This window comes from Crinia signifera, chromosome 5 (assembly GCF_055691185.1).
Source record: "Crinia signifera chromosome 5, ASM5569118v1, whole genome shotgun sequence".
In the NCBI taxonomy this organism is placed as follows: Eukaryota; Metazoa; Chordata; class Amphibia; order Anura; family Myobatrachidae; genus Crinia; species Crinia signifera.
The window spans coordinates 216,472,190-216,486,932 of NC_139221.1; the positions used below are offsets into that span (position 1 = coordinate 216,472,190).

General features: G+C 41.8%; 1 protein-coding gene across 2 annotated transcripts in view; it reads left to right on the forward strand.

Annotated features, from left to right (window-relative positions):
• Positions 1–8,546, forward strand: part of LOC146080850 (uncharacterized) — a 66,093-nt gene extending 57,547 nt beyond the window's left edge. For both annotated transcript variants that reach the window (XM_083188537.1, XM_083188538.1), the window contains 6 exons: positions 368–475; positions 861–929; positions 1,038–2,367; positions 2,469–2,537; positions 3,180–3,314; positions 6,037–8,546. In XM_083188537.1, the coding sequence (XP_083044663.1) occupies positions 368–475; positions 861–929; positions 1,038–2,367; positions 2,469–2,537; positions 3,180–3,314; positions 6,037–6,263 (1,938 nt within the window). In that variant the 3' untranslated portion in view covers positions 6,264–8,546. The remainder of the gene's footprint in view (positions 1–367; positions 476–860; positions 930–1,037; positions 2,368–2,468; positions 2,538–3,179; positions 3,315–6,036) is intronic.
• Positions 8,547–14,743: the final 6,197 nt, after the last annotated feature.

A 14,743-nucleotide genomic window follows, 5' to 3' on the forward strand; every position in this document is an offset into this window, starting at 1 on the left:
TTGAAAATTATCAATATTCTGGACATTCATGGTGATCCCATAACATCTTCAGTCAGTGTTTGAGTACAAATTGTGTTTGAAAATTTAGAGAAGACAGGTCCCCATAAGGACCTGCAACCATTGTGTGTAAAAGATCCGCAAAGCCGGTTTTATGTAAAAATGTGAAAACAAGCAAGAAAATTTCACTATAATATGAATTTAATTGCTACAAAGTTAGTTTTATTTTGGCATGTATCTTATCTTAGATATTTTTATCTAAACAGGAGGTAAGTCTATGTGCATTTTGCAGTATTTATATCAAACCAACTATTTCTATTATATGTTTTCATATTCTAAATTGCTGTCATTTTAAAATACGTGTTTACAGACAACCAGTATTCCAGCGGATTTCAAGGTGGGAGATGACTCCTATTCTTCACTCCTGTCAAAGACTCAGGTGTTCAACGCTACTAGTCCAAACAAGAGTTCCCAACAGGTGCATCTATGTTCATCAATTCAGAATTAATTCTGCAGGTCATGTCATGTTTTTGTATTTTAGGATGTTTTTAAGCAGCTATGAGAAAGCTAAGAGAAAGGGAGCTTATTGTGAGGGTAATCTAGTGTCAGTCAGTACAAAGGGCTCATGTAGAATTTCTTGGTCATTTTTCACTAGTTTGGAGGTACTTATGTAATATCGGGCACGGTGGCTCGCTGCGCTCGCCACACTATATAAAATCAACTCCATGCGTAGTTGGATAGTAGGGGTATGAAAAAATGGGGTGCATTTAACATGGGAGCCCAGATAATACATAAGTACCGTTTTTCTTTGTAAATTCTGTAATGATGTAAAAAGTTGTTTATACTGTTGCTTTTATTTACAGATTGTGACAGAGCTCCAAAATGAAAATGAAGCTTTTGTACCAAGACTGAAACGGACTAAAAATATCTTAGTAAGTTCTCCATTAATTAACAAACAAAGCATTTTTAAATTCCTAGTGTATGATTATCAATAATTTGAATGTTAAGAGCTCTAAATATTTGTAATTACTTTATTTAAGATAAACGACAACTATCTTGAAGATTCTGGAGAACTAGATGATTCCACTTCAGAAAGTGCTGATGATTACATTCCAGATTCCACCTGTGAAAGTGACAGTGACAGCAACAGTGACAGTGATGTTAGCCTTAAACCAAAAATAATGACAAAATATAATTCTCTTGATGACAAAGTGGATGGCTCAATGAGTTCCACTGTCCGTAACACCACAACATCTGACAACATAACCTATAACAAACACAGCCTTAAATCTGTAGCCACTGAAGTAGAAGAACCCTGTTCAAGTCAGAACATAAATGACAATATACTTGTCAGAGCATATCAGAAAAAAGGTGAAAAAAGAGTGTATGACAAGAGAAATTATTGCTTGTATTGTTTGAAGCCTCAAGCTAAGATGGCAAGGCATCTGGAACGTGCACATGAAAATATCTATGATGTGGCTAAAGCTCTAAGCTTTCCAAAGGGTTCCAAGGAGAGAAAAAAACAGCTTGAGTATATTCGGAACAAAGGAAACTTTGCTCACAATGCTGCTGTTATGGAGTCAGGAACAGGAGAACTGGTGCCATTTAAGCGACCACCTAAAGAAGCACAGGGAAATGACTTCATGCATTGTGCATACTGTCAAGGACTTTTTACAAGAAAGGTCCTTTGGCGACATATGCATAGTTGTAAACTTACACCTGGATTAGTCACCACCAAACCAGGAAAGAACCGTATTCAGTCCATGTGCACATACACAGGGCCTGTGCCTTCACACATAACTAAGCAACTATGGGGAGTAATCAGTGTAATGAATCCTGACCCAATCACAGTTATAGTTAAAAATGATCAAATCATTCTTCATGTCGGGCAACACTTGTTGAATAAAGGGGGGACATCAGCCAAGAATCAGCAGAGTGTGCGAGAGAAGATGAGAGAATTGGGAAGACTGATTCTTAATGCCAGGAGAGTCACCAGCATAAAAAAAATAGAAGATATCATAAATCCAAAGATGTACATGGAGACTGTCAAAGCTATCAAGTTTACATGTGGGTATGACAGCGAAACAAATACATTCTTGTTTCCATCACTAGCAAACAAACTTGGAAATTCCCTGGTCAAAGTAAGTAAACTCTTAAAAGCTCAGGGTTTAATTACAAACAATAAAGAACTTGTAAAGAATGCCAGTGATTTTCAAGAGGTTCATCGCGCAAAATGGAATGAGATGATCTCGGCTACAGCATTGAGGAACATCAGGGAAGCAAAGATCAGCAAACTTATGGCACTGGAGCAAGGAAGAACAGCGGAGTTTCAGGGCAAGAACTTGGATGAAATCACGATAGATCCAGATGGTGTGTTTTTTTTTTAATTTAATTAGATTTTTCTATCCCTACCCTGTATTCCTTATTGTTTAATCACATGTGGTACACTGTACATTGTATGACATCCACAGAACAAGTTCTGGGCTGTGACGATGAAGACAGGAGCATACAGCAGGGACACTGTTCATCCACTGATGATGGTATGTATTGTCAGCAAGTGACTGTCAAATTAATACAGTTTGCATCTATTATAATTAACTTAGCTACTTGCTTTTGTTGAAGTCCCAAAGAAAAAAAGAGTTTCAGCTCTAATGTTGTTTATTTCTCATTGACTGTAATGAGAAGTTGGGGGGATGAATTGTTATAATGATGTCTTTTTAGAATGTGCATATCAGCATAAACATTACGGGGGGGCATATCAATTTATTGAATGGGACTTGAAAGCTACAATGATGTATAAAAACCACATTATCCACAGTTTGCTTCAATAAAACATACTGTAACTTCACGGCAGTCTTAAAATGGGCCTGTTTTTTTTTTGACAAGTTATACTGTTGAGTTGGCCGGAACTTGTTTTTTGCGATGGTACTGATTATCATCATTATTAATATCAGGAGTCAATAGAAAATTAAATGAACATAAACATGTTTTAATTCATCAGTTCAATAATATATAGATTAAAATACTTGCAATGATGAACACAATTTTACACTTTACTGGTTTATTGCATTTTTTAGCCACTAATTATAATTAACAACCTCTGTACTGTCAGATGTTTTTAGTATATATAAAGGATATATCTTTCCCAAAATGTTGAATTTTGATTATTTTATATACTGTAGAACCATCAACTGAGGAGACGCTTCCTACCACCGAGAGGACAGAAATGACATCACCACCACCCAAGAGGCACAAGCCACCATCATCAGATAACGAGATACCTTCAGGAGTCACTACTATGAAACCTTCATCCAAAGGTGAACACTGCACATTTATCTTATGTGTGCACATGAATCTCAAGATCACAATGCTCAGAAAAACATTCACAGTTGTTGATAGGGTTGCTGGGTTGTTGCTAAAGTCTACAAGGTGATTGAAGTGGGACTTGTAATAGTAATTTTTTTATAATTGAAACATTAATAATAACTAGCTCCTATATCTATTGCCTATCACAGAGGCTGTAGCAGTTTAATTAGTGGGTAGATGCATAGTAATAACTTGGAGTATCACCAATACTCTAGAAGCAACTCAACTTCAAATAGCTTTAATATCAATAGAAACATTTGTTAACAAGGCTCAAGGTGCTAAAGACATAATAATCACAGTATAACTAGAGTGATGGTTATGTATTACATTAATCTTAGTACATACTACATAGTACAATAACTAGATCAGGCATGTCCAAAGTCATGCCCGGGGGCCAATTGCGGCCCGTGCTGTCCTTTCAAGCGGCCCGCAGCCTCCAGCTGAAAGCGGGCTGAGCATCAGATGTGGGAAGCACAGCACAGGACACTAAAGGTGGGGCCCCGGCGAGCGCACCTTTACCTTGCTGTCTGCTGCAGTGAGGTGCCGGCTGCCACAGTCAGATGTGTTTGGCGTCCTACCCCTGCTGCTGCAATCGTATATCACCCTACTCCACAATCACAGTGACAGCAGTGTTTGGGGAGGGGCGCAGCTTGCTCCTGTAACATGCAGAGGGCAGCAGCGCGAGCCCAAGCATCTCCTGTCCTTGCAGTGCTTGCTTTGCCTCTCCGTCCTCTGGCTCACACAAGGGGCTGGGAAACATACAGAGAAGGGAGGGAGCAGAGTGGGGGACATACAGTGAAGGAGAGTCAGGCTGTGGGACATACAGTGAATGATGGCAGTGATGCCCATTCAGAGAAGGGGGAGCAGGGGCACACTGGGGGACATACAGTGAATGGGAGTCATACAGTGAAGGAGGGTCAGGTTCGGGGACATACAATGAATGAAGGCACTAATGGACATTAAGAAAAGGGAGGCAGGCTGGGGGACAGAGTAAATGGGGGCAGAGTGGGGGACCATTCTGATGTGATTAATGATTCAAAGAATGTCAGGCTGAATGGTCGGCCCCCACACATTTACACTTCACCAAATCTGGCCCTCGTCGCAAAAAGTTTGGACACCCCTGAACTAGATGGTCTTATCAAATGGATCCAAAATGTTGATAATAACACTGTGGTTTCTTTCTAAAAGTTATGTTTGTGTTATAAAACATTTTAAATTAATATTATGACAACACAAAATGAATGGCTTATAGAAAAAAATGTGCAAATAATATTAGTTGCTGACACTAGACATGTATATATGTGTTTGTGTGTTTATATATATATATATATCTATATCTATCTATCTATCTATCTATCTATCTATATATATATATATATATATATATATATATATATAGATAGATATATATATATCTATATATGAATCCATGGAGGACCGGCACTCCCAATGTGTACTGTGGTTTATTGTACAGTAAGGAGCCGAGTGCTATACCCACCCGTCTTATGAAATGATTTCTTGCAAGCTGTAAGGGCACCAGTGAAGTTTGCATCATGCATTGGGAGTGCATATATTGGAGGAGAGTGTTATCCCTACCCCTGGATATATATATATATACAGTATATATAAATATATATATATAAAATGGGCCAATGGACCGGCAATGCCACAATAGTTCAATGGCCCCGTGTGCCTACAATCAATATTAGATAGCCGTTTCTGTCAAAGTATCCACTGAAGGAAATGAGCACTCACCTCAAAGTTTTTGTCCAAAAAAACTTTTACATTTATTGCAAACGAAAAAAAAATTGTCAGAAAAAAAGTTTTAAACATACCAAGTGAAGCTGTCAGTTTTACAAACTGTCCCGACGTTTCGATCCCAATCCGGGATCTTTATCAAGGGGAAGTCACCAGGGGCAATATCAGCAAGAAAGTGAAAAAAGACAGCAATCCTGAGGTCCTTCTGCCACAGCACACAGATCTCTTCCCCTTGATAAAGATCCCGGATTGGGATCGAAACGTCGGGACAGTTTGTAAAACTGACAGCTTCACTTGGTATGTTTAAAACTTTTTTTCTGAAAAATTTTTTTTGTTTGCAATAAATGTAAAAGTTTTTTAGACAAAAACTTTGAGGTGAGTGCTCATTTCCTTCAGTGGATACTTGGACCATAATTGGCACACTGCGGTGTGACCATTTGGGCACCCCTTAGGCTGACTACCGGTAAGTGCGAGTGCGGGTATTACTTTGTATATATATATATATATATATATAAATATATATATGACAAGGCTGCACACACCGTCATAATGTTTAAGGGGGCGTGCTGAAGCTCATAAAATGTTGTAATACAAAGATATGCATTAGAGAGCCAGCATCATCAAGGTGAAAAAAATTCTTATTTATTCAAGGCATATAAAGTGCAAAATCGGATAAAACACCAATAAAAGGCAGAGGAGACATCTACTTATCATTGCGTGGAAGCAGACTTCATAGGTATTCAAGCACGTACTCCCTCCACCAAACAGTCATGGCACCGACAGGCTGTTTCAGTGCTAACAACAGCACCTTAGTCATGGTATATATATATAGGATTTAGAACTAGGAATTAGAATTCCAGCACATGCTCGTTCAGATCTTTTCAATTAACAATGTGTTTTTCTGACCACTTGAAGGACAAACTGGCCAGAAGAAGAAAATACCCTGGCAGCAGACAGAGGTGAAAGCAGTGGAAAGGCACATGAGTCATTTCATCATATCTTGTATTGTACCAACAAAGATTGACTGTGAGAAGTGTCTAAAGGCTGAAGCAGAAGCTCTTAAGAACCGGGACTGGCAAAACCTGAAATTCTATGTCTATAACCGCAGTACGGCCTATAAAAGAAATTGTCAACGTAAATAATGTGAAGATTACCCATTGTTTGTTATGACAGTTTTTGTTTACATTCACATGTCTCGGGAAAAAAGCACACTGCACATGTGAAACCTATTTTCTATTTTTGCACTAAAGTGTCCATTATAACCAAAAATGGCAGTTATTGGAAAGGAGGCATATATGAAAGATTTTGTTAATGTAATCTTACTTTATATATGTATATGTTCCCATCATGGGCAAATGCGATCGGAATATCAGAGACACCATCATGACCCAAATGTTCTATATTCCCCAGCTACACTATTTCACTGCCTCTGGGTATGCTCGTCGATCAAAAGGTTTTGGACACAGGTGAGGCAGTATGTGCTATTGCTTCATAGTTTTCCCCTTTCACTAACTCTCGGGTGCTTTTGGGGATCATTTATTCCTCAGCTCACATGACTTCAGACACCTCTTGCATCAGTGGATATTCTCCCACCCACCCTAAATATTTTCAAAGAAAAGCTATTCTTCATTTTCAGAAAGGCTTGGATAGATACCTCTCTACACAAGTAAGGGGCAGTACGGATGGTGTAATGGTTAGCATTACTACATAACAGCACTGAGGTCATGGGTTCCAATCCCAACATGGCTCTAACTGTGTGGAGTTTGTATATTCTCCCCGTACTTGCGTGGGTTTACTCCGGGTACTCCGGTTTCCTCCCACAATCCAAAAATATACTGGTAGGTTATTTGGCTCCCAATGAAGTTAACCTAACCCTAGAATTAATGTGTGTGTGTGTACATGTGGTAGGGAATATATTATAAGTGTGCACTATATAAATAATTGTTAATAATCAATAACATTTTTATACAGCATTTCATACATACTTGGGGTGGATATATTCAATCTCAGATGTCGGATATTATATGTTAGATAAATACCTCAACTTAAATTTAGGAAGTCTCAGCATCCACCAGCTGACTTGCATAGATTCATACTTCGCAGACCTGGTGCACCCCTCCGTACACTTCTTTGTCCTCATTTTCCATCATCTTTCCCCAATTTCACTCTTTACTTATCCCAGCTACCCCAGTCCTCCCACTTTCTACCGGTTTTCCTTCTATTCCTTTTCTTTCTACTCTGCACTTTTTATACCCTTTAAACTTTTCTCTTACCTCTCCTGGTCACTTGCCATAATGCATATGTACTGATCAATTATATTTGCCTTTGGAGAGTTCAAAAAGTGTTTTACATATTTTGGTATACTAGTAAAGTTATACTTTACTTCAATAATACAAAAAAATGGATACTCTCCTACCTCCAAGTCTGTCTGTTGTTACCCAGTTTGTTTTATCACTGTCTACCAGTGCTATATTTCAGCAGGAACCAGCAGGAACTTAGTTCCTGCACCTCTAATTAAAAATGACATCATCAGGAACTGGGTTCCTGAACCTGTTTTGGGCCAAAATGTACTTTCCATAAGATACGTTTTATTTTAAAGTCACCTGTGAGTGCCTTTGTTTCTAAATACAATATATAATTCTATCTCTATCTCTATTTTTATTTAATTGATCCACTGCCAGACATGGAGTTCCTGGACCTATTTTTCCAGAAAAATAGTACTGCTGTCTACTATTGTAAAGCACAACAGAATTTGCTGCGCTATATAAGAAACTGTAAATAAATAATAATACTAGTCAGACTCCAACCCCTCTTCCACCTCATGATCTGTATGTTCAAGAACATTTATCTTTATACACCACAATAACTAAAATGGTGCATGGCCTACATTATAAAACGTACCAGGAAAGACTAAAAGATCTTAATATGTATACTTTAGAGCAGAGAAGGGAAAGGGGGGACATGATAGAGACTTTCAAATATATCAAGGGTTTTATCAAGGTACAGGTGGGAGATATTCTTCACAGGAAGAGGAGCAACAGAACATGAGGACATGCACTGAAACTGAATTTTGAGGAAGAATTACCTCACAGAAAGAGTAGTGGATAAGTGGAATAGCCTCCCATCAGAGGTGGTAGAGGCAAATACAGTAGTACAATTTAAACATGCTTGGGATAGGCATATTGATATCCTTACAAAATAAATATATAAGGATCAAATATGGTTTCAGGTAACATGTTTAAAAAAGGTGCAGACTAGATGGGCCAAGTGGTTCTTATCTGCCGACAAATTCTATGTTTCTAATACCTCGTTCATTCCTGTTCGATATCTCTGCTCTTTGGATCTGTCAATACACTTACTGTTTACCATTCTAAGTTTCTCCCCGTGGGACTCTTGTCCAGGGGCGGATTGGGATTTAAAACCAGCCCGGGAAATTTCTCGAAGCAGCCCTTATGGGGGGCGGGGTCTGGTGAGGGGGCGGGGTCATAGGAAATTCTACCTCTTCATATATCCTGTAAATGAGCTGTAAAGCAGAAAACTTTAGGAAAATTGTTACTTGTGTCATTCTCAAACTTTTGCCCATGGCTGTACATAAAATGGATATTGACCAATGGACTATTATTATTATTATTACTTTTTTTTTGCACTATGGACTATTCATTTTCAGGTTACTTTTTTGGTCTTTGAAATAGGCTGTGTTTTAGTACTGTATTAAAAATATTATTGAACTCAATTCATTCCATTACATTTAACTCTAAGCTCAAGCTCAGCTGTAATGCTGGAGCCTGGGGAATTCTGGATGCAGTCAGTGTAGAGTAGCCTATCAGTCAGTGTAGAGCATCCAGAGTGCAGCTGCTGCACATGCACAGTGTGGAGAAGAAACTTGGAATAAGTTATCCTGGGGAATAAAATATCACCTCTGGGCACCGCTTGCCGCCACACAGTACGGCCAAGGCAAAGGTTCCCAGTAGTAGGGGTGCCACCGCTGCGTGCCAGGAGACACTTGTGCCCAGTGACCCGTTACTTCCTCTGCTGGCGGCAGCGTTGAGGGTTGTGAGTGGCTGGCAGCATTCCCGCCCGGAGAACGAGTGGCTGCATGGTGTCGGGCATGTAGTGCACAATACTGCCTCTTCTGTGCATGAGGACTTATGCCTGTAGTCCTCCTGGAGCCGGAGACATGTAGCACCACATCCAGCACCGGGTGAAGGGTTGTGCTGCACCACGGGAGGAGCTGTGTGCTGCAGCCCTCCCGCGGACATTTTGACTGTCAACGCGGCCCGTATTGATTTGGGCAAAGAGCTGCGGCCGCTAACCGCAGCCCAGGGTGGGGGAGAGTGGCCGGTTTTAGTATCTGAATTGCCTTTTGAATGTTGACTTAACCCATGTCGACAAAATATCCCTGTTGACCTAACCTCATGTCGATCTTCAGACATGTCGACCCAATGCATGTTGACCTTCCCCTTGTCGACCTAGTGACCATCTCCCCTCCAAAACTATACTAACTCCTTTAACAATTAATTGCATGTACCTAGCTAGCTAATTAGCTATCCTGGTAAATAATTAAAGCTAATTAACTTAATTTAAGCCTGAACACTGATTATATATTATTCCTGTGTTCCACTTTTGCAAAATTGTATACATTTTAGCTCCTTAGCAGGCAACTTCTGTAAAAAAAAAAAAAAACCTTCTGCAACCACCTTTAACACAGAAAATTTATATTACAGTTGAAACGGGGACCAGGAAGTGGGTGGTACATGACCATATTTGGAATATGTGTGTGTGTGTGGGAGGCAGTGAGTGCATGACCAACCAGAAACTATAAGGGGGCGCAATGATGCAACACACACACACAAACACACTCTCACTAGTAAACATGCGTTATGGGCCAATGCTAAAAATCACATTGGCACCTTCAGAGTACCCCCTATAATCATTTGTAAAGCTTTCCCTTATGGGGACTGGGTTTTTGGTCCCCACACCGCACAAGGTCCACACAACGTGACTGTGTAAACAGATTCCGGTCCCCACAATGTGATAAATACCAGAACACATACACACGCACACACACACACACACACATGCACACACGCGAGTGATTTAGTTTAGCAAACAATGCATGCAGCATCTCTTGTGTGGAACAGGAGCAGTATTCTCACATCACTTCAATCTGTCATCATAGCAGTGATTAAGATATTATAAACACACCACTTTCCCATTCACAGTGGTCTATATTACTCCTATACTCTTTCCTGCAATTCTCACTCAGCTAGAGTTCCTAGGAAGCGGCCTTTAGAACAATACTCATCACATCCATCTGCCATCAGGCTGCTGCTAGATTGTCTATCAGCTACAGTATGTGAGGAAGAGAGATTTCTCTAGCTGATATCCTTTATCTGTTTCCACTTAGGGGATACTTATCAAAGTGTGGAGAGAGATAACATGTAAAGAGATAAAGTACTGCTCAGTGGCGTGCGGTGGGGTGAGGCAGGTGAGGCACAGCCATTCCTGTCATACTAACATATATGCTGGCGTTTTGAATGAAATATGTCAAAAATACAAAGAATATAGAAAAAAAATCTTATTTTTATTATTCTAATAATTATTATAGTCAAAACTCTGGAGTAAAAAGTCTAAGGGGCAGATTTATTAAGCTTGGAGAAGAGATAAACTGGAGATAAAGCGGAGAAAAGGTAAAAGGAGATAAAGCACAGCCAATCAGCTCCCAACTGTCTTTTTCAAACACAGCTGATTGGCTGTGCTTTATCTCCTTTTACCTTTTCTCCCCTTTATCTCCAGTTTATCTCTTCTCCAAGCTTAATAATACCCCTTTTACACCGCCGAAAAATCCGGGTCAGCGGCGGGTCAGACCCGGATCACCGGCGGTTTAAATAGGGTATATCCGTGTCCATTTACACGGGTCCTCTACCCAGGTCCTGACCTGGATAGAACCCGGATAGGACCCGTGTAAATGCTGGTATAAATAGTCCCGCTGCGGGTCCAGGCACCCGCAGCGGGTCCACAGCGTGCAGCGCTGGGAAAGCTGTGCCCAGCTGCTGCGGGAGGGGGGGTCCCTGCGCCCGCTGAGGGGAGGGGGGGTACCTGTCATCCTGAGGTCGATGTGCGGCGCCGCCGCTATCCCCGGGTGCTGGGAGGAGGGGGGTGTCTGCTGCTGCTGAGGGGAGGTGGGGGTACCGGTCAGCCTGAGGGATAATGTGCGCCGCTGCTGCTGTAACTCCCCCCGGCAGCCGGTCCCTGTGGCGAATGGACAGTCCGTGTCGGCGGTCGTTCCAGCGCATGGGAACTAGTACTAGTTCCCATGCGCTGGAGGGACCCCCGGCACTGACTGTACATTCGCTGCAGGAACTTTGCGGCTGCGGGGGGAGCACCCGGGGACAGCGGCGGCGGCGCACATAGACCTCAGTCTGACAGGTACCCCCACCTCCCCTCAGCAGCTGCAGACACCCCCTCCGACCTCAGGCTGACAGGTACCCCCCCAGCCCACCTCCCCTCAGCAGCTGCAGACACCCCCCTCCGACCTCAGGCTGACAGGTACCCCCCCAGCCCCTCAGCAGCCGCAGGGCCCCCCTCCTCCCAGCAATATAATATATATATATATATTATATATATATATATATTATAATTATATAAATATATATATATAGGATGCTATAGCAAGCAAGCAGCGGCACTCAACAGGGTTTTGAAAAAGTCAAAAAGTGGTTTTTAATGCTCCAACGTTTCGGGGCTCCAAACTGCCCCTTTGTCAAGGTGTACAAACAAATAAGTGACAATTCAGTCCTACCTTAAATACCAGCAGGAATCAGTGCACGATGATCCCCCTCCGTGGAGCGCTCCCCGGCGTCTGACGTCATTTCCGGTACTGCTGACCAGGAAATAGCTGTAGTCTAGGTAACGTGGACGCTCAATGCGCTCCCAGCGCTGACTGGATACTCCTGTCTGCGTCTCTGGTTGCTATGGCTCCCGGAATGCCAGTCATAGCCGTGGCGCTCCCCGGCTGGGGAAATAAACATAATGAAAAACAAATCAATACAAAGCTTACAAAAGAGCCAATACATATAAAGTGCTGTGTGTTATAACAGGTTAAAAACTGGGGGACTATTTACGGAGTCCCACGAAGGTGATACTGGGGTTGGCTATAGGTTATCCCCGCTCCCATATAGTTAATGCCTATACACAAAGTCCACGTTTGCTGATACAGTGATTACTGTGCTTGGGGTAAATTAACCCCCTGAGTCCAGGCGCATCTCTCACCAAAACTCGCTAACAGTTAAATAATATAGCGGACAGAAAATAAGAAAAAGAGAAAGAATAAGAAAAAGAAAAATGACCGGGCAGAGACCCCTACCAAAAGCAAGGAAAAGGGGAAGAAAAGGGGGAACACCTGGGAGGTTATTCGGAAAAGGGTGATGGGGTCTTATAAGGGAAAAAAGAGGGGAAAAAATACAGCAGAAGAAAGAGTAAAATAAAAATAATTTATTTTTTATTTATTTTTTATTTTATTTTATTTTACTCTTTCTTCTGCTGTATTTTCTTAATCCAATTTTTTTCCCCTCTTTTTTCCCTTATAAGACCCCATCACCCTTTTCCGAATAACCTCCCAGGTGTTCCCCCTTTTCTTCCCCTTTTCCTTGCTTTTGGTAGGGGTCTCTGCCCGGTCATTTTTCTTTTTCTTATTCTTTCTCTTTTTCTTATTTTCTGTCCGCTATATTATTTAACTGTTAGCGAGTTTTGGTGAGAGATGCGCCTTGACTCAGGGGGTTAATTTACCCCAAGCACAGTAATCACTGTATCAGCAAACGTGGACTTTGTGTATAGGCATTAACTATATGGGAGCGGGGATAACCTATAGCCAACCCCAGTATCACCTTCGTGGGACTCCGTAAATAGTCCCCCAGTTTTTAACCTGTTATAACACACAGCACTTTATATGTATTGGCTCTTTTGTAAGCTTTGTATTGATTTGTTTTTCATTATGTTTATTTCCCCAGCCGGGGAGCGCCACGGCTATGACTGGCATTCCGGGAGCCATAGCAACCAGAGACGCAGACAGGAGTATCCAGTCAGCGCTGGGAGCGCATTGAGCGTCCACGTTACCTAGACTACAGCTATTTCCTGGTCAGCAGTACCGGAAATGACGTCAGACGCCGGGGAGCGCTCCACGGAGGGGGATCATCGTGCACTGATTCCTGCTGGTATTTAAGGTAGGACTGAATTGTCACTTATTTGTTTGTACACCTTGACAAAGGGGCAGTTTGGAGCCCCGAAACGTTGGAGCATTAAAAACCACTTTTTGACTTTTTCAAAACCCTGTTGAGTGCCGCTGCTTGCTTGCTATAGCATCCTACATCGACCTCCCGGAGGGCACCCAGGTGGCTGCTCAACTAAAGGCTGAGTGCCGGACTGACTGAGATCCTATATATGGAGAAAGCTGTGTTACGTCTTACCACTTGGGAGAACTACTGACGGCTACGCGGTACAGACGGTGATCGGGCGCTGGACGTCTTCTCACTGTGACGACTGATATCGGAAGCTGTGTTCCTCCTGTTTGCTGGCAAGCTGTTCATTTTAAACCTCTATGTATGTGAGCTTATATTTTCAGTAAAAGAACTGTTTTACATCTTGCTCATGGTGCGCTTTTCTCATTCTTTTTGAGATATATATATATATATATATATATATATATATATATATTTTATACCCCCTTGGCAACGAGCAAGCATTTTTAAAGAAAGGCAGGGCTGACCCAGGTTAAGTGTAAATGGTGCAGACCCAGGTCGAAGTGCTGTGTAAATGGGGTATAAAGCAGGGTCAGACCCTGGAAACTCCAGCGTTCAAAGACCAGGGTCCGACCAGGGTTTTTGGTATAAATCTGCCCCCAAGGCTGGTGAGGCAGTGCCTCTCCTAGCTACCTTTTCTGCACATCTCTTATCAAAACTCAGCAGATCTCCAGCAGTATATTTAGCTACATCTATGTTTTAATGCCAATATCTACCCCAGGGCTCATAAATTGTGTGCAAATCTGGCTCTGATACTTTCCAGGGACTCCTCAGCCATTTACCTCACCACACATCCCTGGTACTGCTAACCAATTAGCTTCTAGCTGTGATTATACAAGCTGTGGCGTGATGCACTTAGCTTGAGAAAGTGATGAAATGGAGAGTGATAAACAACCAGCCAATCAGCTCGTAGAGGCATGGCAGGTAGACCCTGATTGGCTGGTTATCACTATCTGGACCAGAGCCAGATTAAGCGAAGGCCCGGGGTTTCAGTGCCTCCTGTTTTAGGGTTCCCTTTGGCCAAAGTAATATTTTTTTTCTTCTCACGCACCACAATATACAGGATAATAAATGTGATACCAATGCAACAAATTCCAAATGCAATATAACCATAATTGCCTATTTGTGAAAAAGCATGTCAGGGAGATTGTGAATGTGGCACCTACAGTATAAGCGCAGTAAATGTGTTATTAAGCATTATTAAGTGACTTAAGGCCCATACACAATTTGACTAGATCACTTCAAAATTAAGAACGGACCGCTCCGTGTGTATACCCCCTGGCGACGGCGATGCGCGTCCTGCGAGTTGCTATTGCCTGATTAGA